Genomic DNA, 27495 nt, shown 5'->3' with positions numbered 1-27495 from the left:
TAGTTGCTAAAAATACATAATACTTGCTAAAAATGCTAGTTTGTTGCCTAAAATTATATAATAATTGTTGGCCAAAAAATTACCATAGTTGTAATTTTTTCTAGCTGCAGTAGAGTTACCAAAAATTGAAGTTGTCGTGTAGATGCTATGTAGTTGTTTATAATAAGAAAAAATTGTTGTCCCGCAGAGCAACTTTGGTGCCGAAATGAATAACTTTGGTACGAGACGAAGCAACTTTGGTGTCGGAAGGAACAACTTTCGTACTAGACGGAGCAACTTTGGTGCCTAGCAGTGCAATTTTAGTGCTCGACAGAACAACATTGGTGTCTAATAAAGCTACGTTCGTGCCTGGTGGCGCAACTTTGGTACTGGCGGTGCAATTTTGGTGTCCAGCAGAGCAACTTTTATGTCTCAGAAAGCTACATTCGTGTCTGGAAGCGCAATTTTGGTGTCCCACATAGCAAATTTGGTACTCATCGGAGCAACTTTGGTACACGTCGGAGCAACTTTGGTGCCTGATAGTGCAATTTTGTTGTTTGACGGAGAAGTTGTCTGACAAAGCTACTTACCATCTTCGCAATAATGATATAACAATTTCAAAAATACCGATAGCCATCTTCACACCTGATGAAGGTCGATAATTTTCCGAAAGTCCATAATGGCCCTCAGAGAAGTCCTAAGATGTATTTTCGAGCTCTAGTAGGACACTCGCAGGGAAGTCTGGACCTAATCGGGCAAGGTGCCTGAAGAATCCATCTTATCATGCGGTCCTACACTAGGAGGAGCTCGAAGCCGGTGGAAGACCTTGAGTCCGGTGATAGGTAGGCAACTTCGTAGAAGCAGTAGTAAATTTCAGAATAGAGAGCAACTTCATTGCAGTTGTAGGCAACTTGACTGCACCTGTAGACAACTTCACATCAGCGTGTAGGCAACTTTTTAGCAGCACAAGGTACTACATTGCTTATTTTTTTTACTAGGTTGTTGCCTAAAAAGAATAATAGTTGCTTAATTCTTTCAATTTGTTGTCTAACACCCTAATTTTTTAATGGTTTTATTTTTAAAAAACAATGGAAAAAGACATTGAAGTAACTTCACGAAGCAATGCACCTTGAAAAAAAACGGGCAGGCTTTGTTGGGCACTAGAATAACGCCTCCAGGCACCAAAGTTGATATGTGGGCACCGAAGTTGCGCCGTCGGGTTCCATAGTTGCTTTGTCATTCACTAAAGTTGCTCCTCTGGGCATCGTACTTGCTCCTCCGGGCATCAAAGTTGCTCCGTTGGGTTCCATAGTTGCTCTACATGGTACGAAAATTGCGTCGTGAGGCACCAAAGTTGCTCCGATGCGAGGCACACAAGGAGCGAGGGTGGAGGGATTAGACAACTATATTCGTCTAATTTTGCGCACCAAAATTGCCCTGTCAATCATTAAACTTGCTAAGTCGTGCACCAATGTTGCGTGGGCACGAAAGTTGGGCAGTATAACACTAAAGTTGCGTCATTGGGCACTAAACTTGCTAAAGCGGTTTTCTTAATTATAGGCAAAAACAAGAGAATTTCACAAAGGCAATAAGCAAATTTGGCAACGGCGAACAAATCAATTATTGTTGGGGCAATTTTAGGCAACAAACTAACATATTTGAGCAACTTTTATTAAATGTAATTAACCAAGGCAACAAAATAATAGGCAACTAACATGCGCAATTAAGCAAATAAATATGACAAAAAAGGAAAACTTTGATCCGAATTTCCTTTCTCTTCTCCACTCCCCTCCGTCTCTTCCAAACCTCAAGCGTCCCCAAGGTTCCGCTTAGGATCTGGACGAACTTCTGAAGGAGATGGCTGGACGCACGAGGAGACGCGTCGTCGCAATCATCCCGGCTATTCCCCTCTCTCGCAGAACCATCATGAGCACGGCCCATCCATGGAGATCCCTCCCATGCGCGGATCAAAGAGGGGAGCCTCGGCGCGGTTCCCTCCGGGATCGCCACGGCAAAGGAGCCTTTCCGGCCATTGCCGCACCAGTTTGGAGCTCCAGATCGATTCGGGCAGAAGAGACTGTCCTGGGCAGCCAACGAAGGAAACTTGCTGAGGCGGCGCGCAGTGGAGTGGAGACCGGATAGGGTGGCGCTCGTGCCGCTCAGGCGTCGTCCCAACCAAGTTCTAGCACAAGGTTGGTGGAGCTCCCAGATCGATTCGGGTGGAGAAGATGGTCTGGGGCGGGGAGGAGATCTGTTGGGTCGGCGCGCGGCGCAGACCGGTCGGGGCGGCGTTGTTGCAGCTCAGTAGAAGGGGCGTTGATCTACCAAGAGGGGGTGGCGGGGAGAACTGTTGCGGCTGCCTCCGGTGTGGGCGCTCTGAGTACCGTCGGAGAGGAAGAGGAACTTGGAATCACGAGGGGTTGGCGGGATAAAGACCAGTGGGTTTTTTCTGTCGTGTAGCGCGCTCGTTCGGTATGCCCGCTCGGAACTTCGGTTTGGCACGCGTCCGCCGGAAAGAATTTAGGCTTATCCCCCGGGGGGATTGGATCATTTTCCATCTTTAATTCGTCCTGCTAGTGTACGCGCTGTTTGTTTGATCACCGGTGATGCTTAAGCACGCACGGACGCACATATAGCTAACACGCGCGGACGCAGGAACCTGCGAAACCTGCACATGTCCGCGTAAGTGCGTCTGCGGGCACCTGCTTAGGGCATCTCCAACCGCGCGACCCAAACGAACGCGCTGGACCGTTCGTTTTGGGCCGTTTGGGTCGCCGCCCGGACACGCGGACAGCGTCCCGCGTCCGCGTGTCCGTTTGGGTCGCACGCTGCGCCCAACGCGGCGACCCAAAGAGACGCCACGTGGTTCATCTTCCTTGCGCGGCGCTGCGCCATGGCAGGCCTCGACGGGACAGCCATGGTGGGCGGTGGAACGCGCGGGAAAGTTCCCGCGCGCACCAAGGTTCCCGCGCGCGCGAAAACGCCATTGGCGCGAGCGACCGCCCAAGTTTCCCGCCAGGCCGCCGGCTATAAAAGACGGCGGCGGTCTCACACAGACCGCAACACCATCCTCTCCCCTCCACCTTCTCCGTCGCCATGCCGCGCACCCTGCAGGCCACATGGGCCAAGCTCTCCCTCGCCGCCCGGGCCAGGTTCCCGCGGACGGTGGAGGAGGAGCGCGCGGACTCGCGGTGGGTCGCCGACGACGAGGCGCTCCGCGTCGCTGCGAGGCGGCGGCGGCACGAAGGCCGGTGACGCGGAGATGGTGGAGGCGGCCGCGCAGAGGGCTGGCACGAGACCGCGGACGGCCGGTACGAGGCCGCGGGAGGAGGGCGGCCGCCGCGGGAGGAGCCCGTCAACGAGGAGGACCTCGCGCTGGCGAACATCAACGCCGCCATCGAGGAGCGACTCGCCGACCTCACGCGCGTGACGAAGGAGCACGAGGGCATCCGGCGGGCCGGCCGCCGCCCCTTAGGCGACCTCCTCGGCCAGAAGAACGAGCTGCTCGCTATGCGAGCAGCCCGTCACCTCATCCAGATGCCGTCCCCCGAGCGGCGCGCCCGGGAGGATGCTGAGTCGGCGGAGCGCGGCCGGCAAGAGCGCATGCGCCGGCGGCAGGAGAACCACGAGGCCTGTGCCGCCGGACGCGTCCGCCGGAGGCGCGCACCGCCGTGGAACGCGCCGCTCGCAGAGGTGGAGCTATGCGGGAAGCGGATGATTCCGCCGCGCAGAGGCGGAGCGCGAGCGCGCCCGAGGTGCGCGGACGGAAAGGAGGAGGATGGTGGCCTCCGCCTGCCGCCGCTGCCGCCGCCCGCGCCCGCGCCGCCGCCGCCGCGCCACCCAGCCCGTAAGCTGGAGTGGAATCCTCACGCGTACAGGCCGCCCGCGTCGAGTGAAATCCACGGCCCCGACGGCGAGCCGGCGAGGAGTCGCCGGCGAGCCCGCCGGCCCCGTACGTATTTAGGATAGAAGTAGTAGCTACAAAAAAAATGTAATGAGTTCTTTTTAATGAAAAATATTGTTCATGCCTATGACACGCGGGCCAGGGGCGGACAAGGGGCGGACGCGAGCGACCAGCCTTTCGCGTCCGCGGCCACGCAAACCCGGCCAAGATTTGGGCCGGGTTTGCGTCGATCCGGACGCCGCGGGCATCCGTTTTAGGGATGGGTCCGCGCGCTGGGCCGGTTTTTTGTCCGGCTGGACCCATCCGGACGCGCGGGCGCGGGATGGGTCGCCCGGTTGGAGATGCCCTTATCCTGCATTTTGCACCGGCGGCTTGCGGCTAAAGCGGAACCTGCGAAACCTGCACATGTATATATCCATGAAAAAACTCAATTTCATTCAAGAGTTGAAAATTTATTCTCGTTACTAACACAAGCTAGTATACATGCGTTGCATCAAAAGGATACTCTTACATCGAATACTACCAAAAGGACAGGGGGTGGCACACTTGCGGGTGGGTGGCGGCAAGATGATGCAAGCAAATGAGATGCATGTTTTTTACCCTCGCGCTCGCGCGGTAGCAGCACTCTTCTAGTAAGTTCTAAGAGCTTCCCATGGTGAAGTTGAAGTTGCTGCATGTAGTGCGGATTCCGAAGAGAAGCCCACTGAACGCGAAAGTCTCCTTCTCCAGATCGAACATGAGCAGGTGGTTCTCCATCTGGAATCCGCCGAGGATGACCGCCGGTGAGTCGGCCGCCGCCGGCATCGACGGCTCTATCTGGACGAACGCGAAGCACACGGTCTGGTCGTTGACCTGCACCAGCGAGCTGCCACCGGGCAGCGTCCAGGTCTGGCCGCCGTCCAGCATGAGGTCGATGTTCGCCACGCCGTAGCCGAGCCTGGTCATGGTGAGCGCGGACGCCTGGTAGCACATGTCGAAGGGCGCCACCGGTCGTTCGAGGAGTTGGCACTCTTGCCCTTCGATGATGCAACTACAGCCCCCGACGAACCCTAACCCGAGCTCTCGATTGTAGCGGTTGGTGGGGCGGCGACGGGGTGTGCGGGGAGGGGGCGGGGGAGGAGGCAGCGGCAGAGTGGGTGACAGCGGCGTCGGGGTCATCGTCGGCGGCTGAATCGTCGGGGATGTTGAGGGAGGTGGCTATGGAGCGGGCGAGCCATGACATCTCCGGCGATCGCCGGATGCGAGGGTGGGGAGAGGAGGAGGGTGGGTGGGTTGGGTCGGGTCCGTTCGGTTCGATGGGGGGACGAGCCCCTTTTGCGCCACTGCTTCCTCAAATAGCGTAGTGGCTACCTATGCTTGGTGCGCCATTGCTAAGCGTGGGGTGGTAGTCAAACCATGACCATCCATAGTGGTGGTGCACTACTCACTCGCTGCTCCACTGGTAACATTGCTAGCGGTGGAGCACCACTTTTTGGTGGTGCGCCACTGCTAGCATTCTATGGCTAGGTACACACAGATCTGAATGTGGCAGATCCGTTGACTAAAGCTCTCCCTAGGGCAAAGCATGACCAACACCAGAATGCCATGGGTGTTAGGTACCTTACAATGTAATCTAGATTATTAACTCTAGTGCAAGTGGGAGACTGTTGGAGATATGCCCAAGAGGCAATAATAAAGTGGTTATTATATATCTTTATGTTTATGATAAATGTTTGCATACCATGCTATAATTGTATTAACGGAAACATTGATACATGTGTGTTATGTAAACAACAAGTAGTCCCTAGTAAGCCTCTTGTATAACTAGCTTGTTGATTAATAGATGATCATAGTTTCATGATCATGAACATTGGATGTTATTAATAACAAGGTTATGTCATTAGATGAAATGTGATGTTATGGTAACATAGCTAGTTACCACATCACTTTTTTCTTCATTTATTGGCAATACCATGTCACCTAAATGTTTTGGGATGTTATATATGTTATTACCTATGTTACACTCACTATAAGTAGTCTCATATTTGAGATTCGAAGGGAATGAGACGAGGCTAAACTGTATTGTTTTGTGCATCTAAGGCCAACCACCAGCTTTTTTATTCGTTAGGGAGTTTTTACAAACACATCAAAGACGCATCAACAAGAAAACAAACTAAGAATACACCCAGCCTTCACATAAGATGCACACAACCCACGAGCAATCTTTGGATGGTATTTTTCTAAGGGATTTGCTAGTTCTCAGCTTCGTGCCCAGTCAAGTTCTATACCATTTGATTTACATCGTGATTCGTTCTAGTTATAAGTTATAACATAAGTTGTAAGTGAAATTTGATGAGAACGAAGTTAGTTCTCAGTTGAGAAATATTCACACCATTTTTCTAAACACATAAATTTCAGTGGTATTTTTCTAGAGTCGAGATCTTTTGATGGTATAGAACCAATTTTCCCTTTCATTTATATCTTTCGGCCTTTTAACCTTTATCACCTTGGAAAGGTCTGTGACTAAGGGCGTGATTAGGGTGTCAAGGTGGGATCCCAGTGGGATGTCATTTTGTACTATGTAGTTCAAATTTTGATGTCAAAATTTGTACTAAAAAAGTCAAATTATACTATAAGTGGGACAAAAGTGGGATCCCACTTGACACCCTTAGGCGTGATGCATGGTTCAGTGTTTGACAGCTCATTGTTGGCACTGGACCGACTACCGTAATTTTATTTTGCACCCATGAAGATTCAGACCAAACATCAATATATCATTCAATCCCACATGGCATCGCCATCCTCAACGGAAGCATGTCATAACATGCGCGTCGCCATGTGATTGCTAGCTTTGGGTTATGATAGATTCCTTTTTGCCTCGAGCTGCTAAGAATGAGGTACGCCATATATGTTTTTCTTTTCTCTGGTTTATTTGTGTTCATTTTCATTGATATGTGTCCTAATTTCTGTCAGGCTAAGCAACACTAATTGGAAGAGTTGTTGTACATGGTAGGATAAGATTTGGACACAAACACAATAGAGGAAATGACAGTGTCGGGGTTGCTCCCCGGCAATGCCCACCATGAGGAGCTTAGGGTTGTCGAAATCCTGAAGGCTAGCACGAGACATCGGTGATCGAACAAATGGGGAGGGAGATTTACCCAGGTTCGGGGCCCTCGATGAGGTAAAACCCTTACTTCCTACTTGTCTGATCTTGATTATCCAAAAGTATATCGGGTTACAATGGGGTAGCCGAAGGACTACGATGGATTTTCCTAGAGGCTAGGGTTCTAAGCTCTAAGCGTTGCGTTGCGATGGTTCTATGCGTGTAAGTTGTGATTCAGCAGATCCTCTCCTGGCCTTTGTATACTAGGCCATGTCTAGAGAGATCGGTCAGGATTCGACTAGAATACAAAAAGTCATAGTCTAAAGTTTCCTTGTTTCGTAGTTTTGTTTCCTTGTCCTTCAAGTATCTTCCTTTGTATGAGTCATTTCCTTCGACGTCGACGTGTAGGATTTCTTCTAATATTCGACAAACTTCATGGGCCCCTGATTAGGCCAGTGAAGGTATCCTAATGTAGGTTACCCGAAGGGTAATGCCCACATCAGACATGTATGTCAAACCATCTAGTTTTTATTAGTGATTCTCAGGGTTAAGCAGACCTAATTTCATAGTCACCTATAGCTATACTATAGTTTCGTTGTACTATGATTTTTCTATCATTTTCAGTTATAATATAATTCTTTCTAAGTTTCTCTGTACTACAGTTTTTAGTTCCTTATATAGTCTAATTTCTCCTACCCTCTACCATTCTGTTGCACAGATTCTCAGCTAAGATGCCTAGTTACAACCTTTCCTTTACTTAATCATTAGAGTTTTTGTATTTTTCGACAGCACCATCGTCGATTCCCTTTTGCAGATAAATAAATTTAAGAGAGGCTACAATTACAGATCAAGAATGATGCGGATACATGTAGTGGAAAGAAGGGGTGCAGGGTTGAAGAAACTATGCAGAGAGTGGATGAGCTAAGAATGCCCATCGGATTCTGCATTCTTCGGCTCACACTAGGTTTTCTCATTCCCCTCCATAGTGGATCCCTTCTTTTTTCTGCGTATCTACCCCTCTTTCTTGGTCTGATGTTCTTCCTCGTCTCGTCTTTCTATGCTTTCTGCTTTTGGTGGCCATCGCTGCGAGATGGGGTGTGTCTTTGTGTGAGGAGGAAGAGAAGAGAAGGCTAATGTGGTGTTTTTATTTGAGGGAATACAGCACTTTATTGATCATAGCAAATCATAATACAAAGTCTTCCGGATACACTCCGGGGTAAAGTTTCTAAAGGTAGATGTCGTTGCCTAATCGACGGTACCCCGGAGGAGGGATCCTCACGAGGGGGAGAAGAAGTAGGGGCCATAGGGCGGAGTGCTCTCGGGACGGTGGTACGCGAGTTACCCAGCTTCGGAACACCTGCACGATGACAGGGCCTACTGCTGCTTGTCTGGAATTATCTGGGCGCTTTCGCGTTGTTACAATGAGTTGTGGTTGTCTTGCTTCTAGCTCGAGATCTCCCCTCAGGGCTCCCGGGATCCGGCTTATATAGGCGCACGGATCTAGGGTATACATGGAGAGTCCTAGCCGGATTACAGGTTGCCTAACTACGGTACAATGTCTTGCCGTGTACGTCAAGGATCCGCCTTCCATCTACGTCGTACTGGATCCGGGTTCCTTATGGGCCTCCACGGATCCGGCTTCCTTCATGGGCCTTCACGGATCTGACTCCTGGCATAGACCTCTTCGGATCCGGGTACCTCTGTAGGTCGGTTCGGATCCGGGTACCTCTGTAAGGCGGTTCGGATCCGGCTACCTTCCTAGGGCGGTTAGGATCCGGGTACCTCTGTAGGGCGGTTCGGATCCGGCTACCTTCGTAGGGCGGTTCGGATCCGGCTACCTTCTTAGGGCGGTTCAGATCCGGCTCCTTGTTCCTGGGTTGGACAACAACTGGGCCGCCCGGTGGGCCATATGCCATCACCACCATCTGTGGGCCACCCGGGCTTGCCGGAATCGGACCATGTCGATGGTATACCTATGAAGTATATCCACAACAGTAGCCCCCGGAGTTCTCCAAGATTCACCGTCCTTCCGTCCAGCTCAGCTTGCGCATGTATCTTCATCCTTTGGCTGGAACGAATAATAGAGAATCTTGAAGGACTCCAAACTTCATATCTCCAACCAAGTATTGGCTGGAAACTTCATGATCCAATGGTCAGATTCTTCAGAGACACCATCCAACGTAATCTTCGGTATGGATCCGACTAGCCAAAATATAGGTGCGGATCCGACTACCAAAAAATTAGGTGCGGATCCGGCTACCAAAAATTAGTTGCGGATCCGGCTACCAAAAATATAGGTGCGGATCCGACTAACAAAAGATTAGGTGCGGATCCGACTAGTTAGCCAGATTTTCGCCATCTTTGAAAATTTTCTTGACATAGCCATATGCATGTAGCCCCCGAGCGTTGAGTCGGCTTGCTCCAAGGAGACTCGATGCTCAGAAACTTAGCCCCCAAGCGTCAAGGTGGAAATTTTTCGGCTTGTTGCTCCAAAGAGAACTTCATCGATGTAGCCCCCGAGCGCCAAGGTGAATTTACTTAAAATCCGGCTTGGAGCTCTTAGAGTAGCTTTATCTTTATATGTGACTTAGGAATAGCGTAAACCCCAAGCATCTAGGCGGAAATTTCCAGCACTGATACCCGAAAGGAAACACACTTTTCACCTAAGATCAAACCGCAGCCCCCGAGGGTTGGTTCCGGCTAAGCATAGCGGAATCAATACTCAAGTTGCTTTTCCAGCTGTGCACGCCATGGATCCGCCTAACCTCGGGGGACTGTTGTACGTCCAAGTGTCATGTACCTGAAACATAAACATAAAAACATATTTGTATTAAATTGTTTCTTTGATCATGTTCAACGAACAAATGTAAGGCGGAACAAAAACGGCCTTTGAACAAATGTTTTAAAGCTGAAACTATGCAGCAGTTGAACAACATAAAACTGTCAAGGCGAAAAAACTCGACTATCTTGAACAGTTAATGTAATTTATATGTTTTAAGCAAGTGCTGGTTTATCCGTTCTTCTGGTTTATATGCTTGACTTTTCGCGAGATGGCAAACTTTAAACACAGAACATCTGCTGAGGCGATAGCGCTTAATAGCGAAACAATCAAGAACCTCAGAAACAGAGGCCGGTTTTAAGTACCGAAATGTCACTACTAAGGAATCCACATATAAACAACAGAAAACGTGTAGGCCAGAAAACTCAAGCTAACGCACGAAGGCGGAAATTTTGTAGCGTACTGGAGCCTTAAGCGGCAAAAACAGTACAAAGTTTCTCACGAGCGCGAGGCAAATCGTGGAAAAGATATGACCAACAACGAAAGCGGTAAAAGACTCAGGATATGAGTGAACCAATCTTAATCTCATGATCATAAAATATTAAAATATTAAATATAAATAGGAACTTAGCTGTTTAAATGTAGCTGCGTCGGAAGCCAAGGTGGAATGAAACCGGCCACAGCAAAAGTGCGTACTTAACAGTCCTGGAATCTGGCCGTGACAGCTCATCGCGAAGTAAAGCCGAAAAAATCGGCGTAGATGTAACGATCCGGAGCTGCTTTACGCAGAATCCTCACACGTTGAATCTTCGATCGGTCGGAAAGTATGGCATCCTGGCCGAGAAATTCATACACGCGGTGATCCATACGTGAAGCCTTGACTTTTTCCGCTTCATTCAATCATTTTCTCTTCTCAAGAAAACATGCACAGGTCGACTGTAGCTAGCTGTTGCCGTAGCAAGGAGCCGGAATCGATCAAATGTCATCTTGCATGTATGGATTGCGGCTAGCGTGCAAATTGCATGCATAGGCACTATTCAGTCAATAACCACTTGACGTGAAGATGCAAATTACATGCATAGCTTCTTCGCTACGTGGAATTGCTGTAGTTATCTTTTTATTCATGCGACGTGCTCCAGCAAAAAGTGACCAAGCCCGCTCGTTTCCGCCTTGGGATACGCCTTCCGCCTCTGTCCATGTCATGTGTGTCATGCAACTGATTCTAACCGAACCGCGGCGGCAGAGCCGGTCAATACGTGGTCGGAAACAAACGCGGCGGCAAAGCCAGCTCAAGCGGAATCAAAACAATCCGCAGCGGCAAAGCCAGCTAGACAGAGTCGGAAACAGACCAACGTCATACCATGGCGGAATCAAAACACACCGGGGCGGCATAGCCAGCCATAGCGGAATCTTAATTGTTCTTTGCTTTATGTGCAGGAGTAGCCATGTCGGAAGCACATGTGCTTGCATGGATTTTGCGGAGCATGTACGTGTACTCTTCAGACTGGATCTTCACGTGATGTAGTACGAAAGATGATTTCCCCTTTTTCTTTTAGAGACTCCAAATTGATCATCGATGTGGTGCTTGGTACTCGTACACGCAGCATGCATTTGGCAAGATGGATCCGGCCTAGCCTGCGCTGCCGCTGGGCTTGCAAGACGGATTTTCAAAACTTATAAGGCGGATCCATCCTTAGGAGGTTCCGGCTCAAATTCTTTTCCGCGGACGTATCCTGCTTACAAGCGGTCCATGCATCGGAAATTCCTGATATAGAGCGGTTCCAGCCATGGGCGGATCCCCCGGCCGGATCAGATCTCCACGAAGCTCGTCTCCGGCTCGATGGCGGTCCGTGCGGAACTTACCGATGTGTTTCCGTCGAAATCGACGGTTCCGCAGATGATGATGTGGAACCCTCCCAGTTCCGGCCTCCAGACGCCGCTGGCCCCACGGTGGGCGCCAACTGTCGTTGCCTAATCGACGGTACCCCGGAGGAGGGATCCTCACGAGGGGTAGCACATGTCGAAGGGCGCCACCGGCGGCGCGCGCGCGATGCCGCTGGTGGCCGCGTCGAACGCGTCGTGGAGCGGGCGGTAGATGTCCGGGCGCAGCGCGGTGTAGGGCGTGACGGTGCTGAAGATGGCGCCGCCCGTGCCGCTCCCACCGTCGAGGTCGAAGGCGCCGGGCGGCGTGGGCACCTGCTGTTGGTTCACGGCGATGCCGGTGATGCGGAAGTAGTACGCGCCAGTGTCCGACCTGGGGTTCTTGAGGAGCGGGAGCTGGTTCTGGCGCAGGCCGTCGGCGAGCTCCACGGGTGGCGCGGCCAGGAGCTGGAACGGGCCGCCTCCGAAGACGGCCACGCCGTCGCTGCCGCCACCGGGGAGGCAGAGTGCGAACTGCTTGGCCACCTTCAGAATGGTGCCGAACTGGGTCGGCAGCGACAACGGCAGCCTGGAGAGCCCCGCGACGCCTGCCGCGCCGGCCGGGAGCGACGCCAGGAGGTCCCCCGACGCGCAGGAGCCTACCGCGCGGAAGGAGACCTCCGACAGAGGGTTCTCGCCGTCCGTGGTGTTGGCAGCGAGCGTGATCGTGGTTGACCGGGTTGTACGTGTAGGCGGTGCAGACCGCGGCACACGCGTATGGGTGGTTCATGTAATTGACGTCGGTGCCGCACGGGAAGGTGCGGTGCGGGGTGGGGCAGCTGCGGGACGTCGTGGTGGTGTCCTAGGCGCCGGGTGGCTCACACTTCCAACGGGTGGGGCAGTCTCGAAGCGCAGCCGTGAGTAGTAGTAAATACCCGTCCCCATTTAAACGCGCGCAGGATTAATTTGACGGGCTGCCCCGTTGGTTAAATTGAGGGGCGTTTCGGCTCGCGATTCACTAGCCGCGCGCGCAATTAATTAGCTGCTTCCAATGATTATCTTTTGGAACCCACTGCAAAGCCGACCAAAAAGGATGGGAGATTTTCCAAATTGTCTTCAACAAAACAAAAATATACCCAAGGCATACTAATTAAGCTTCGAAATTTTGGCATCAACTTAATTTACTACTCATTCCCTCCAGAGTAGACGCGTTCTACTGTATAAAAATACACATAATGCGAATCTAGGCATATCAAGAACACTTATTTTTTGACAGCAGAAAAGGTGCTACTTTTCCCAACATTTACATCACACAGCGATCTATGAAGGGATAGCTCTACAGACAGTTTACTAATATGCATACCATTCAACAACACCACACCACCTTCAACTAGAAACAAATGCAAGCTTACGATTACATAAAGAATATGTGGAGACACCAAACATCATGAGTATTACTACAAAAACATCTTTACGGCGGAGCCTGCAGACTAGAATCGCATGTCCAGTCAGCCACGGAGCCACACGAGGCCGGAAAGCGCAACCACACCTGCGCAGGTAACACAAAGTTCAGATAATATTTCGACTTAACCCACAACTGCTTGCTTTTCATCCATTGAATCAACACATTCAATAATCAATCAATCAAAACAGGGGGCGTGCATTTTGGCCTACACCTACAAGTAGCATTTTCAATGGTACAAGGCTACTCGTCTATCTGATAATGCACAATGTCAAGCATTCAAGGTACTACTACATCTAGTCAGAATTTTCAACCCTAAGTTAAAACATCCAGTACCTCGTTTGCCACCAAACTTCTTTCTTCCTACTAAATCGAGGACAACTGGTAAAAGCTAGCAACATTTTGAAAGTCGCCCAAAAGTTAAGCAACAATGTACAGCCAACCAAACCAAGCCCACAAGCACATGTCACTTGCTCCTTCTGGTTCAAGGGAGGAATCGAGAACTCACCTAAGTTCGCTCGCTAGCTTCAGCACACTCCTCTTGGCACACAGGTCGGCCTCTTCTGGCTGCAGGTGCTGATCTCTATCATTCAGAAACAGCATGCCACCTTGTTCACATTCTAGGCAACAGTTTTACCTAATCAAGTGAATATAAGGTCAGTTAGCTAACACCAAAAAATTCCATGATTTCTATATACTAATCTGAAGCACACTATTGCAACTCAAAATTCACATATAAACCAGATGGTGGAATTAAAAAGAATGGCCACAAATCAAATCAGTTTGCTTGCTTCTGATTACTTTGACTGAATCGGTTGCCATTCCTACTAGTTGTACTGTGTTATCACAGAATATGGATTAACACCTTTCAGAGCTAATTTTCTCAACAGCAGACTTGTGTCAAGGTCATAAATACGAACTATGTTAAGTTCAAAGACAAGATGGAGATAGACAAAACTACCCACCCTACCTTGGACCAGCGGCGCTGCTTGTTCGCCCAGCTTCAGCCGGTCCACATAGAAAGACGCCCTCTCCTTGCTCCACATGGCAAAACAGACTCGGAACCCGAGCTTGATGAGCTCCCTGCATATTGCATTTTGCATCAGCACAACAATATATGTAACTGCCAATTGTCGGTCACGAGCAGAGCACAGAGCAGAGTACCTTGTGGTCCGGGAGGCAACCTTACCCGGTGGCACCGGCATGCGAGACAAGGTCTTGCTCTTTCACTGGCGCGGCATCCAGCGCAAAGCCGCATCAGCAGACACGTAGACCCTAGCGGCAGGGAAGTAGCAACCATGCGACCAGAGAGGTAAATCCCTAGCCAAATATGAACACCTGCAGGAAACTGAACCAGGCTTAGCAGGAACAAAATAACTCACACCAGCATCAGCAAAAGAATAAAATGGCACAATGAACTATTCAAGATTTATAGCAGAAGGAAAAACATCAGCATAATAGGACCAATCTGACAGGAAAAAATACGTGCAAATTATGTCGGTACAGATAGATTTGATTTTGATACTAGGGGTTGCAGTATACATCTGCAACCAAAACAATCAAACATGAAAAGCACTAGCATCCTAAGAAACAAAAAAAAAAAGCATATTCTTCCCCTTCCTATTGGTCTGCCTACAGAAATTCATAGTATCAGTTGTTGGTCCTATTCTTGCTCTAGCGCACAGCTGGGCGTGGAACCCATCTGAACGTGTATAGGAACCAATGGTTCTTAGGATGCAGCAGCAACACAGGGGTAGCATGTAGAATTGCAGCTAATCGCTAATCATCCTGTACAGATCGGAACAGCATCAAGTTAGGTACAGCCGGAAAGGACTACGTACCTGGAAACTGCAAGCCCTGAACGGCCTCGGACGACCACGACCCAGGCACGAACGCTGCAGCACCCGGCTGAGCACTCCTTCCTGCTCGAAGTAGAGCTGCAGCCCTTCATGCGGTGGCGCCGACGGAAGCAACCAGTCACGCGCCGGTTAAATCTGGCAGAAAAGGAGGGTAATTTTTTCTCTTCATCTCCCCTCCCCCTTTCCTGCCGGTGAGTGAGACGGCCGCCCGGGTTCTTGTGGGTGAGGAGCAGCAGTGGAGGAGCTGCGGTGGGGAAGACGGGGGGCGGTGGCGGGTTGAGTAGCTGCAGGGGAGAGATGGAGCGCTCGAGCTGATGCGGTAGAGCAGCTCCCACGCCAAGAGGAGAAGGGGAGTAAGGGCCCGTGGTGTGGGCGACGAGGCGGCGCCGGGGGAGACATGCCGGCGGGCAGCGCCGCAGGGGACAATGTGGATCCAATGCGGATAGGGTTTCTGGTGGGGCGCAGCGATTCGGAGATGCTAGGCGACGGTCGGCGAGAGAGGAGTAGGAGATGGTGCTAGGGCGGTGGTCGGCGGCGCGAGGGCTCGCCGGAGACAGCGGGGATCTGCAGGTGACGGAGGCGGTCGGAAAGGGAAACGGGAAATGAAGAGGTCGTGAGGTCGATGGGGTTTTGTTCAGCCCAAATCTAGTCTCGCTCAAATTTTAGATTGGGCAAAATATTCCCAGTCGGCTTGAAACCTAGAATTTGAATCCAAATCAAATTTCGGTAGTCTGGCCCGTCAAATGCTGCACAAATGCTAGATGGTTCAGACAAAAGGACCCATCGATCGATCACACGTCAGCTGTCTCCATCCATACTACTGCTAAGCTAGCTACCACCTTGATAGTAAAGCTTCTTCTCTTTTTTTCTATCCTTTGAGTGGTGATCGATCCTAGCTAGCCTCGTGGAGCTGCAAAGCAAGTCCAAAAAAGACCAGGCCATCTTATCAGTTCGATTACATGCTGCATGGCAGCACGTTTAGTTTGGACAAACAAATTATTCTTCGAACCAAAACAAAACTTTGTTTCAAAAACATGCTAGTGTACGTGTGGTTGCATGTATGCTCAAGCTAACGCACGAAGGCAAGATTCATGTGATGTAGGAATTTTTTTTGCACTATTTTATCTTAGATTTCTTGGTCTGTTGTTTTGCACCTGATGGATGCAGCGCTGGAGCTTCTTCATCATGTTGAATATATGTGTTGACCAAGTGCGGTAGTAGTATCGGACTTGATTCATATTTGGCTGATGCTAGCGGCATCCTGAACAATTAGTATTAATGCTGCTTACAGCTATCTTCTTCTCGTTTGGCTTAGCTATAGTTCTGGAAACACATATGCCACTGAATATATTTGGAAACTCATGGCAGTTTTGTCTCAATGTGTATAAAGAATGAAAATCCATTTGTTTAGTGAGTACTTGTGTGTTTTAGTCTGACAAGAAGAATTTGTAAAGCTACAGAAAGACTTGCATCTTTTTGGCAAAGCAATTAATCAACTGGCTTGACACCCCAGCTTTATGTCTGTTTTCTGTCTAGCAATTTGCAAATCTTGATTTTTTTCTCGAAATGGGGTACCACTGCCTCTGCATCAATTGATGGATACGGCTCTTTATTAAATTAAGTCACACCAAAAAAGTAGTAGCATTACACAATTATTACAGCTCATGGATCACTTAGAGTCTCAACATGGATAGGTCACCTAAAAAAAGCTAGAAGAAAAAAGCGATGGAGCATCATGATGTGAGCCTTTTCTTAGACCGCCAACCGCACTGGCTGTAGAAATCCCGTGCGACCATCGCCAAACGGTTGTACCCAATATCCATGTCCCGATGTTCCTCCACCGGCTGCAGGAAGGACCACATATGGATCCAATGAGTGACCAAAGGGATAACCTGCATAAAAGATGAAATACTATGTTAGATGCATTGTGCATGTCAAATACCTCACGTGTGTTCATGCATGTCGATGTTCCCACGTGTGTTCTTGCTTAGGGATTCGGCCGTGCATTTTTTATAGTTTCTTTGCTTTTCCTTCCATGGAGCGTATGCTTAGAAATTCCCTCCCTTTTCTGAATATTCAGAGTACTGCAACCTAACAAGCTTTCTCCCTGAGCCCCTGCACTGGTCTTCATCTTACATGTCCGTACCAATTCACTTGCATACATAGCATGCTTTTCCCAGCTACCAGAAAATTATACTAACAATTTCGCTATATCTTTGTTGTTTGCAGACTCTTTTGAATCCCGTTGTTTCTCAGTTTGTTGTGGAACCGCCTTAATCTCTTGATCTTGTTCCGGATGCTCAGTTAATTGAAGAAGTGAATTATATTCTTTATTTGTGTTTGGGGCAAATATATCAGTTGCAGTGTCATGGAAACGGGACTAGCAGAGATAACGGAAGAGGTACTAGCACTTGAGCGTGCTTGCATGCATACGGGCAAGCAACTAGCAGTAGTCCTAGATAGGTGATTGATCTGAGTTAATTAGCACAACTCCTTTTGTTACAAAAAGTTAAATTATTAAACCTAAGTGTAAAGAATATTTACAATACAAACACAAGGGTTGTTTCATCAGTGGCTTAATAGTATCAGCCTTTTGATAAATTATAGAAGTATTGCAGTAGCACTAGCTTCTTTACTTGCACGCAGATTTAGCAGCTCTATTTAGAATTGTAACTGGGTAACCTTGTGTTTGGCTTTGAGAATTACATTAAGGATCACCCGCTAGGATTTTTTTAGAAATGAATTTACAAGCATTTTTACCTGCATTTTACCCAAGTTGAATATGCAAAGCAGCACATTATGGTGATCCCATTTTGAAGATTAAGAACCCACTATCCCTGATCTTGCATCGCAATGCCCATAGTATTTTAATAAATAGGATTTTCCTAATTATGGTTGGATCCTAGGAGCTCATTTTTGTAGATTGAGCCATAAGGTGTTTTTTTACTTGGTTCAGATAGGTTTCAGTGCAACTATTTCCTTGCCCAATTATTTAGAATCATGTACTTATTCGTAGCAGTTAGTTTTTATGCCTAACCTCTCCAAGTTAAGGATTGAGGCTATCCAGCTTATACTTTTTCGTATACTGATATGTGCAATTAATTTATTGGACATTAATTCTAACTTTTAGTTGAAGCATTTGTTTTTTTCCTATTTGATCAAAAGGATGCGTATTTGTTTTTCATCTTTCTTGGTACAACAGGATAACATTATTATCAGTGCAGATTCGGTCTATCTTTAGTACTCCCTTTGTCCATAAATAAGTGTGTTAGATTTGCTAAAAGGCTGAACCTTTCTTGTAATTGTTTTAACAGACACTCTAAAGTCTAAGTGATGACATGACCATGCACTAGTTCTAACAATGTTCTCATAGTCATCGCAGGTTCTATGTTGTAAGGAATTCTCCTCCGAGAATTGAGGATCTTGTTGCCTATTTTCAGTCGAACAATATGGAGGTTGATTCTCTAAAGTGTAAGTGATGACATGACCATGCACTAGTTCTAACAATGTTCTCATAGTCATCGCATTTACCTAACTTGTCAAATTATATGTGTTCAGGTTCTATGTTGTAAGGAATTCTCCTCCGAGAATTGAGGATCTTGTTGCCTATTTTTAGTCGAACAGTATGGAGGTTGATTCTTACGGTTGTCGAAATGCTAGGTTGAGCCTCTGGCTCTTTTGCGTTAAAGGCAACACTGTACTCCCCGCGCTGCTGCTGCTGACGTGCACCCGGTCAAAAAGTCGGCATCTTCCCCGAGTTGCAGCTCCAGCCTGCTGCCAAGCACCACTCGAGGGGCCTCTACAAGGTCGGTGAGGACAAATCCATCACTGAAGCCAAGGGTGGCATGGTCTGCCTCCTCCACACCAACGAAGACGACAATGCATAGGTATATACACACACATGCCCAAGATCGTATCTATTGCCCATGTTTTCTGTTCAATATTTTGATGTTTGCGACAGATATATGTCATGATTCAGTCACCCTTTCTCATACATTTTTATTTATTTCTCAGAGCCCACGGTTAGCATTCTTTAGTGAATGCTTGCATAGCCCTATGCATGTAGCTAGTGAAAAAAATACTTTCATGTAGCTCTGACATTTTAACCAAGAATTAAGTTTGATGAAACATGTGTCGTGTTGTAAGTTTCTTGATTGCTTAGAACAAGAACCAATATATGCTCATGTTGTGTGTTAGAAGAATATGTTGTTTGGTTTGCCTAATACGACTTTTATTGTGGTTGGAGATTTTCCTCAAGCTTTTTTTCTATCAATCTGATAAGAAGAGAGTTGTGCTCGTGCTCCTGTCTTGGTAGGATTTGGGCGTTGGCACTGGTGCAGCTCTAGGTCGAGTACATATGTTTTGCCATCATCACATGTTTTGTTCAAGTGTTTTTGTATGCTGGGTTATGAGTAAATGAATGCCTGAAGAGTAGATGTGTGTTTATCCACTTGTATATACTCCCTTCGATTCATATTACTTGATGCTAATATAGATGTATCTAGACACATTTTATTTGTAGATACATCCATTTTAACATCAAGTAATATGGATCGGAGGGAGTAACACCAAAAGTCTTAGGCTCTTATGCATATTTCCAATCTCCAAGTTGTTTCCTGTTTATGCTACCAATAATATCCAAGACGTTTATTTTTGTTCCAGCTCTTAGCATGTTTTAATTAATTTCTTAAATATCATGGAGAATAATAACTACATGTACATATTTCCTCAGACGCTGATGTAGCTGAAACCTTCAGTGTCGTCCCTGCCTATGCATGTATTTTTCTACCCATTTTTCAAGGTACTAGTGAGAATGGGGTCGAGTTCTGCAGTTAGTCTAGCCTGGAGCATTATGCAAATTGTGCAATGCTTTTTTCTATGCCCACTAGTTTTGAGCAATGCCATCCTATCTAATGACATCTAACAGCAATATTTTCATTGCTTCAACTTCTCTTTTATATTTTGGGATTGCTGGAATGTAATTGTCTTCCATAGGTCTCAAGTTTTGCTTCTAGTGCTCTCTGTATGTGGTCTTTTAATCCGTGCTTGTCTGAATAAGGAGATAATGGAGTCATGCCATTAATTTTCACTTGGCAATAAACTTTCAGAGAATTCTTAGTATTATAATTGCAACAACACGTTAGTCTTAATAACAACATAACAACTCCACTCTTTCTTTCTCTACAATAGCCTAATGAACACACCAACACTACCATTTCACACAACAACACTAAATAGCCATATGAACACTACAATACTACTACTTCTTCTCTGCCTAGCTCTCTTTTTTCTATAAGGACTTTACTTTGTGCAAGTAGCCCAGACGTGATTATTAGAGAGATTGGTAGCCTCCCTTATCGCTCCTGGAGTTCCTTATTCAACTGCGGGATATCGTATCCTATCCTCCATCCTACTTTCATTTCCTCTCTCATAGTTTTGGTACCTTTCGAAGCAACCTGCTGACCCATAATTCTGGTACTTTTCTAGCACATCCAATTTCTTCAGGTTTAGAAAGCCCAATTACTGTTGTAGCTTATCTTTGGGTTATCATCATCTTGTGTGTTGTGCTTCTGAGCTTTATCCCTTGCAGATTATGCTGATTCTTTTTTCCATATGATGTTCAACAAAAATTGTTATTTGACTCATGTCGTCCTTTTTATCATTGTGGTAGTTCTATTGTATCTTTTTTGTGTGTTGGTGGGTAATATTTTCTTATGCTGTGTTGGTGGAGTTGAACTTTCGTGGTCTGGTGGCGTGCATGTGATGGACGAAACAGCCGACTTTGTTCAACTGATGGTGCGGTTGGTTAAAAAAGGTGCTTGGACTTTGATCAACTGAACTTGGACGAACATGCTTTCTTGTGTGTATTTCTTCAACTAGTCTTGCAGTTGGTTTAAAAAGGTACTAGTAGTAAGCATGGTGTCAAGTGTTTGAAGCATATACGTAGAGTATTTTATATTCAACTGGGCACTTACATAGGTTAGTCCTGGAGCATCTTCAACTGATTTGTGCACTATTTCATCTTATTTTACCACAGCTAGACCAATTGTCTGGCCTCGTCGAACTAGTGGAGTAGCATCATAATTAAGAAGTTGTACATCAGGTCTTTCGATCATGGACACATGTACATTTGACATTCTAGACCTTGTGAGGTTTTTGATCCATTTCTCTTAACATGATGTGCACACACACAGGAGGAAGGCCTGAAGCAGATGACAAGGCTAGTGGCTTACGTCGGCGCTCATGGAGAAGAACCTAGACCCTAAGTGATTTGTGTCCAACATCTACGGGTTGTTGCCGAAGAGCCTGGGCCTAGGTGGCCGTTGGTGAGGAAGAGGAGCTGTAGTGCTGATCTTCCTGCTCATTAGCTCTTCTTAGCACTATGATGTTTAATCTAGGTGGTTGCTTGAAATGTGTTGTTTATCCTTGTGAGAGCGCTTTTTTTTTCATGTTGCTTGTTCTATGTACTCATGGTTTCCACGTTGATGTGTGGTAATCAAATCAATACGGGTGGTATAGATAGCATGTGTAAACTTAATTATTCTTTTTTGTTGAAACCTATCATGCACGTATGTATAATGAAGTCAATGAGATAACATTTATGTCTTATTTGGTTCAAACAAACAATTCTATAGCTGTATAGTATGAAGCTTAAAATTCAGCATGGAAGCATAATAGATTCGTTCCTGAAGAAAACAAAAGTGAACTTTGATTGATGGTGTGAGGGCGTTAAAAAGTTTGAAGCAAAGCAAAGGAAGAGAAACAAATTCAGTCGCTTCTCTAAGAATCAAAGGGACGTAAAAAGTCGTCTAGAGTCGTAACCCTTGAAACACAAATCTATCAACTATGCTTTATGAAAAAAACAAATGAATAGATTTAGTCACATCTGTAGGATCAAAAGAGACGTAAAAATTCCATACTTGTACCCCTAGAAATACGGATCAATCAACTGGCTCCGGGATCCAAGCAGGTAGCTCACGCTATTAGTTGGGGAGGGAAATGCAAAAATCGATGGAGGCAGTTATTATGTTGCAGATGACCCATAGGATCCCACAAAACACTAACCACGTCTCACAAAGTGCTTGACAAGTCAGCAATCCGTGTGCTTTGTGCATCTCTACCGTCCATCCTCTTGGTTCATTTGTTTCATTCCCGTTTCAAACTTCAAAGCCAACTACTCTCTATCTTCCCACCAACCTAGCTCTTGCTCTACAAATACATGCCCTTGGTCACAGACCGCGTGCGGGTTGCGCGTGTGACTTAGACTTTGACTTTGTCGAGGAGAGGAGAGGAGAGGAGATGGCCACGCTGCCAGCAAGTAGAGCGGCCGTCCATTGGAGAGATGGAGATGGTGACGGCCATGTCGGTTGGCGTGCGGATGTACTTGGCGAGGCGAGTGTGGCCGGCCCTCCGTCCATCCTTGCTGTATCAGGTAATCAATGGATCCTAGCTCTTTCTATTTTCGTTTTGTACTTTGGCTCCGTGAGTTAATTCTCCATGGGGATGGATGGTGAAGACTCCTAGATTTGTTTGTTTTGTTTTTTTGAGTGATTCTTGTGCATACGCAATTAGGAATAGAAGTTGGGGTTTCATCTTCTTATTAAGTGGGCGGCACTGCAAGAAAATATTAAGCCGGCGGCAGCAGCGCTTGACGAGAAAATCCGGCCGGATGGAGCCGGGACTAGCTTCTCCGGCCTTTGCGGCTTTACCCTGTTTTTCCCGTCGATTTGGTTCGAGTTTTTGACCCGAGAGTGATGTTGCTGCGTCAAGGCTCATGGTTTATAATGTATGAACTCACCATAGGGCAAGCTAGCGTGCATCCTGCCGGCGCACCTCCAGATCGCCCCGTAGATCAAGGTGTTCGACGAGGCTGCCTCGCTGCATCTACGGGAGGCTGCCCGCGGCTGCTGGCGGTGGATTGTGGATGTGATTTTCGAGGCGCACGGCAAGATGTACCTCCACACCGGCCTCCTTCATCCCTATGATGCGCCCGCGCCCCTCGTTCGCCGAGGTTCGCTCGATGCTCCAGTGGGCCGACCGAGCTCAAACTACCAAGGACTCCCGTCCGCAGCTCTTCACTGCTGCTCCTCGCCCGCCCGCGCCACCGCCGACACAGCCACCTCCACCAATGGCTCCTCCTCAACCATCGAGCTGGCGTCCAAGTCCCAACTACCGGGGTCGCAACCCTAAACCGCCGCAGCTTCGTACGGCGCCTACCCCTCCTCCGCCCTCGGACTGAGAACGAAGTTAGTTCTCAGTCCTGAGAACGAAGTTAGTTCTCAGTTCGTTAGTTCTCAGTCGACTGAGAAATAGTCACACCATTTTTCTAAACACATAAATTTCAGTGGTATTTTTCTAAAGTCGAGATCTTTTGATGGTATAGAACTATTTTTCCCTTTCATTTATATCTTTCGGCCTTTTAACCTTTATCACCTTGGCAAGGTCTGTGACTAAGGGCGTGATGCATGGTTCAGTGTTTGACGGCTCATTGTTGGCACTGGACCCGACTACCGTAATTTTATTTTGCGCCCATGAAGATTCAGACCAAACATCAATATATCAACCCACGAGCAATCTTTGGATGGTATTTTTCTAAGGGATTTGCTAGTTCTCAGCTTCGTGCCCAGTCAAGTTCTATACCATTTGATTTACATCGTGATTCGTTCTAGTTATAAGTTATAACATAAGTTGTAAGTGAAATTTGATGAGAACGAAGTTAGTTCTCAGTTGAGAAATATTCACACCATTTTTCTAAACACATAAATTTCAGTGGTATTTTTCTAGAGTCGAGATCTTTTGATGGTATAGAACCAATTTTCCCTTTCATTTATATCTTTCGGCCTTTTAACCTTTATCACCTTGGAAAGGTCTGTGACTAAGGGCGTGATTAGGGTGTCAAGGTGGGATCCCAGTGGGATGTCATTTTGTACTATGTAGTTCAAATTTTGATGTCAAAATTTGTACTAAAAAAGTCAAATTATACTATAAGTGGGACAAAAGTGGGATCCCACTTGACACCCTTAGGCGTGATGCATGGTTCAGTGTTTGACAGCTCATTGTTGGCACTGGACCGACTACCGTAATTTTATTTTGCACCCATGAAGATTCAGACCAAACATCAATATATCATTCAATCCCACATGGCATCGCCATCCTCAACGGAAGCATGTCATAACATGCGCGTCGCCATGTGATTGCTAGCTTTGGGTTATGATAGATTCCTTTTTGCCTCGAGCTGCTAAGAATGAGGTACGCCATATATGTTTTTCTTTTCTCTGGTTTATTTGTGTTCATTTTCATTGATATGTGTCCTAATTTCTGTCAGGCTAAGCAACACTAATTGGAAGAGTTGTTGTACATGGTAGGATAAGATTTGGACACAAACACAATAGAGGAAATGACAGTGTCGGGGTTGCTCCCCGGCAATGCCCACCATGAGGAGCTTAGGGTTGTCGAAATCCTGAAGGCTAGCACGAGACATCGGTGATCGAACAAATGGGGAGGAGATTTACCTGTGTTCGGGGCCCTCGATGAGGTAAAACCCTTACTTCCTACTTGTCTGATCTTGATTATCCAAAAGTATATCGGGTTACAATGGGGTAGCCGAAGGACTACGATGGATTTTCCTAGAGGCTAGGGTTCTAAGCTCTAAGCGTTGCGTTGCGATGGTTCTATGCGTGTAAGTTGTGATTCAGCAGATCCTCTCCTGGCCTTTGTATACTAGGCCATGTCTAGAGAGATCGGTCAGGATTCGACTAGAATACAAAAAGTCATAGTCTAAAGTTTCCTTGTTTCGTAGTTTTGTTTCCTTGTCCTTCAAGTATCTTCCTTTGTATGAGTCATTTCCTTCGACGTCGACGTGTAGGATTTCTTCTAATATTCGACAAACTTCATGGGCCCCTGATTAGGCCAGTGAAGGTATCCTAATGTAGGTTACCCGAAGGGTAATGCCCACATCAGACATGTATGTCAAACCATCTAGTTTTTATTAGTGATTCTCAGGGTTAAGCAGACCTAATTTCATAGTCACCTATAGCTATACTATAGTTTCGTTGTACTATGATTTTTCTATCATTTTCAGTTATAATATAATTCTTTCTAAGTTTCTCTGTACTACAGTTTTTAGTTCCTTATATAGTCTAATTTCTCCTACCCTCTACCATTCTGTTGCACAGATTCTCAGCTAAGATGCCTAGTTACAACCTTTCCTTTACTTAATCATTAGAGTTTTTGTATTTTTCGACAGCACCATCGTCGATTCCCTTTTGCAGATAAATAAATTTAAGAGAGGCTACAATTACAGATCAAGAATGATGCGGATACATGTAGTGGAAAGAAGGGGTGCAGGGTTGAAGAAACTATGCAGAGAGTGGATGAGCTAAGAATGCCCATCGGATTCTGCATTCTTCGGCTCACACTAGGTTTTCTCATTCCCCTCCATAGTGGATCCCTTCTTTTTTCTGCGTATCTACCCCTCTTTCTTGGTCTGATGTTCTTCCTCGTCTCGTCTTTCTATGCTTTCTGCTTTTGGTGGCCATCGCTGCGAGATGGGGTGTGTCTTTGTGTGAGGAGGAAGAGAAGAGAAGGCTAATGTGGTGTTTTTATTTGAGGGAATACAGCACTTTATTGATCATAGCAAATCATAATACAAAGTCTTCCGGATACACTCCGGGGTAAAGTTTCTAAAGGTAGATGTCGTTGCCTAATCGACGGTACCCCGGAGGAGGGATCCTCACGAGGGGGAGAAGAAGTAGGGGCCATAGGGCGGAGTGCTCTCGGGACGGTGGTACGCGAGTTACCCAGCTTCGGAACACCTGCACGATGACAGGGCCTACTGCTGCTTGTCTGGAATTATCTGGGCGCTTTCGCGTTGTTACAATGAGTTGTGGTTGTCTTGCTTCTAGCTCGAGATCTCCCCTCAGGGCTCCCGGGATCCGGCTTATATAGGCGCACGGATCTAGGGTATACATGGAGAGTCCTAGCCGGATTACAGGTTGCCTAACTACGGTACAATGTCTTGCCGTGTACGTCAAGGATCCGCCTTCCATCTACGTCGTACTGGATCCGGGTTCCTTATGGGCCTCCACGGATCCGGCTTCCTTCATGGGCCTTCACGGATCTGACTCCTGGCATAGACCTCTTCGGATCCGGGTACCTCTGTAGGTCGGTTCGGATCCGGGTACCTCTGTAAGGCGGTTCGGATCCGGCTACCTTCCTAGGGCGGTTAGGATCCGGGTACCTCTGTAGGGCGGTTCGGATCCGGCTACCTTCGTAGGGCGGTTCGGATCCGGCTACCTTCTTAGGGCGGTTCAGATCCGGCTCCTTGTTCCTGGGTTGGACAACAACTGGGCCGCCCGGTGGGCCATATGCCATCACCACCATCTGTGGGCCACCCGGGCTTGCCGGAATCGGACCATGTCGATGGTATACCTATGAAGTATATCCACAACAGTAGCCCCCGGAGTTCTCCAAGATTCACCGTCCTTCCGTCCAGCTCAGCTTGCGCATGTATCTTCATCCTTTGGCTGGAACGAATAATAGAGAATCTTGAAGGACTCCAAACTTCATATCTCCAACCAAGTATTGGCTGGAAACTTCATGATCCAATGGTCAGATTCTTCAGAGACACCATCCAACGTAATCTTCGGTATGGATCCGACTAGCCAAAATATAGGTGCGGATCCGACTACCAAAAAATTAGGTGCGGATCCGGCTACCAAAAATTAGTTGCGGATCCGGCTACCAAAAATATAGGTGCGGATCCGACTAACAAAAGATTAGGTGCGGATCCGACTAGTTAGCCAGATTTTCGCCATCTTTGAAAATTTTCTTGACATAGCCATATGCATGTAGCCCCCGAGCGTTGAGTCGGCTTGCTCCAAGGAGACTCGATGCTCAGAAACTTAGCCCCCAAGCGTCAAGGTGGAAATTTTTCGGCTTGTTGCTCCAAAGAGAACTTCATCGATGTAGCCCCCGAGCGCCAAGGTGAATTTACTTAAAATCCGGCTTGGAGCTCTTAGAGTAGCTTTATCTTTATATGTGACTTAGGAATAGCGTAAACCCCAAGCATCTAGGCGGAAATTTCCAGCACTGATACCCGAAAGGAAACACACTTTTCACCTAAGATCAAACCGCAGCCCCCGAGGGTTGGTTCCGGCTAAGCATAGCGGAATCAATACTCAAGTTGCTTTTCCAGCTGTGCACGCCATGGATCCGCCTAACCTCGGGGGACTGTTGTACGTCCAAGTGTCATGTACCTGAAACATAAACATAAAAACATATTTGTATTAAATTGTTTCTTTGATCATGTTCAACGAACAAATGTAAGGCGGAACAAAAACGGCCTTTGAACAAATGTTTTAAAGCTGAAACTATGCAGCAGTTGAACAACATAAAACTGTCAAGGCGGAAAAAACTCGACTATCTTGAACAGTTAATGTAATTTATATGTTTTAAGCAAGTGCTGGTTTATCCGTTCTTCTGGTTTATATGCTTGACTTTTCGCGAGATGGCAAACTTTAAACACAGAACATCTGCTGAGGCGATAGCGCTTAATAGCGAAACAAT

At 47.2% G+C, this 27495-nt stretch overlaps 1 protein-coding gene and 1 long non-coding RNA gene across 3 annotated transcripts; both read right to left on the bottom strand.

The window, feature by feature from the left end:
• Positions 1 to 4481: 4481 nt before the first annotated feature.
• LOC127346924 (chitinase CLP-like) lies at positions 4482 to 12339 on the bottom strand (the record flags this gene model as incomplete). Its single annotated transcript, XM_071829032.1, has 2 exons — positions 4482 to 4855; positions 11767 to 12339. Coding segments are annotated over 2 exons (906 nt in total), but the record flags the coding sequence as incomplete, so codon positions are not given.
• Positions 12340 to 12857: 518 nt separating this feature from the next.
• On the bottom strand, positions 12858 to 15560 carry LOC127293030 (uncharacterized). 2 transcript variants are annotated; one of them, XR_007845556.1, is made up of 5 exons: positions 14911 to 15560; positions 14234 to 14407; positions 14035 to 14152; positions 13578 to 13706; positions 12858 to 13156 (listed from the first exon to the last, which is right to left on the bottom strand). It is a non-coding gene; the product is annotated as an uncharacterized lncRNA (long non-coding RNA). The 2 variants fall into 2 exon arrangements; XR_007845555.1 differs by having other exon boundaries at positions 14040 to 14152.
• Positions 15561 to 27495: the final 11935 nt, after the last annotated feature.

Source organism: Lolium perenne, chromosome 4 (assembly GCF_019359855.2).
Source record: "Lolium perenne isolate Kyuss_39 chromosome 4, Kyuss_2.0, whole genome shotgun sequence".
Classification (NCBI taxonomy): Eukaryota; Viridiplantae; Streptophyta; class Magnoliopsida; order Poales; family Poaceae; genus Lolium; species Lolium perenne.
This window is presented reverse-complemented; position numbering and strand designations above follow the sequence as displayed.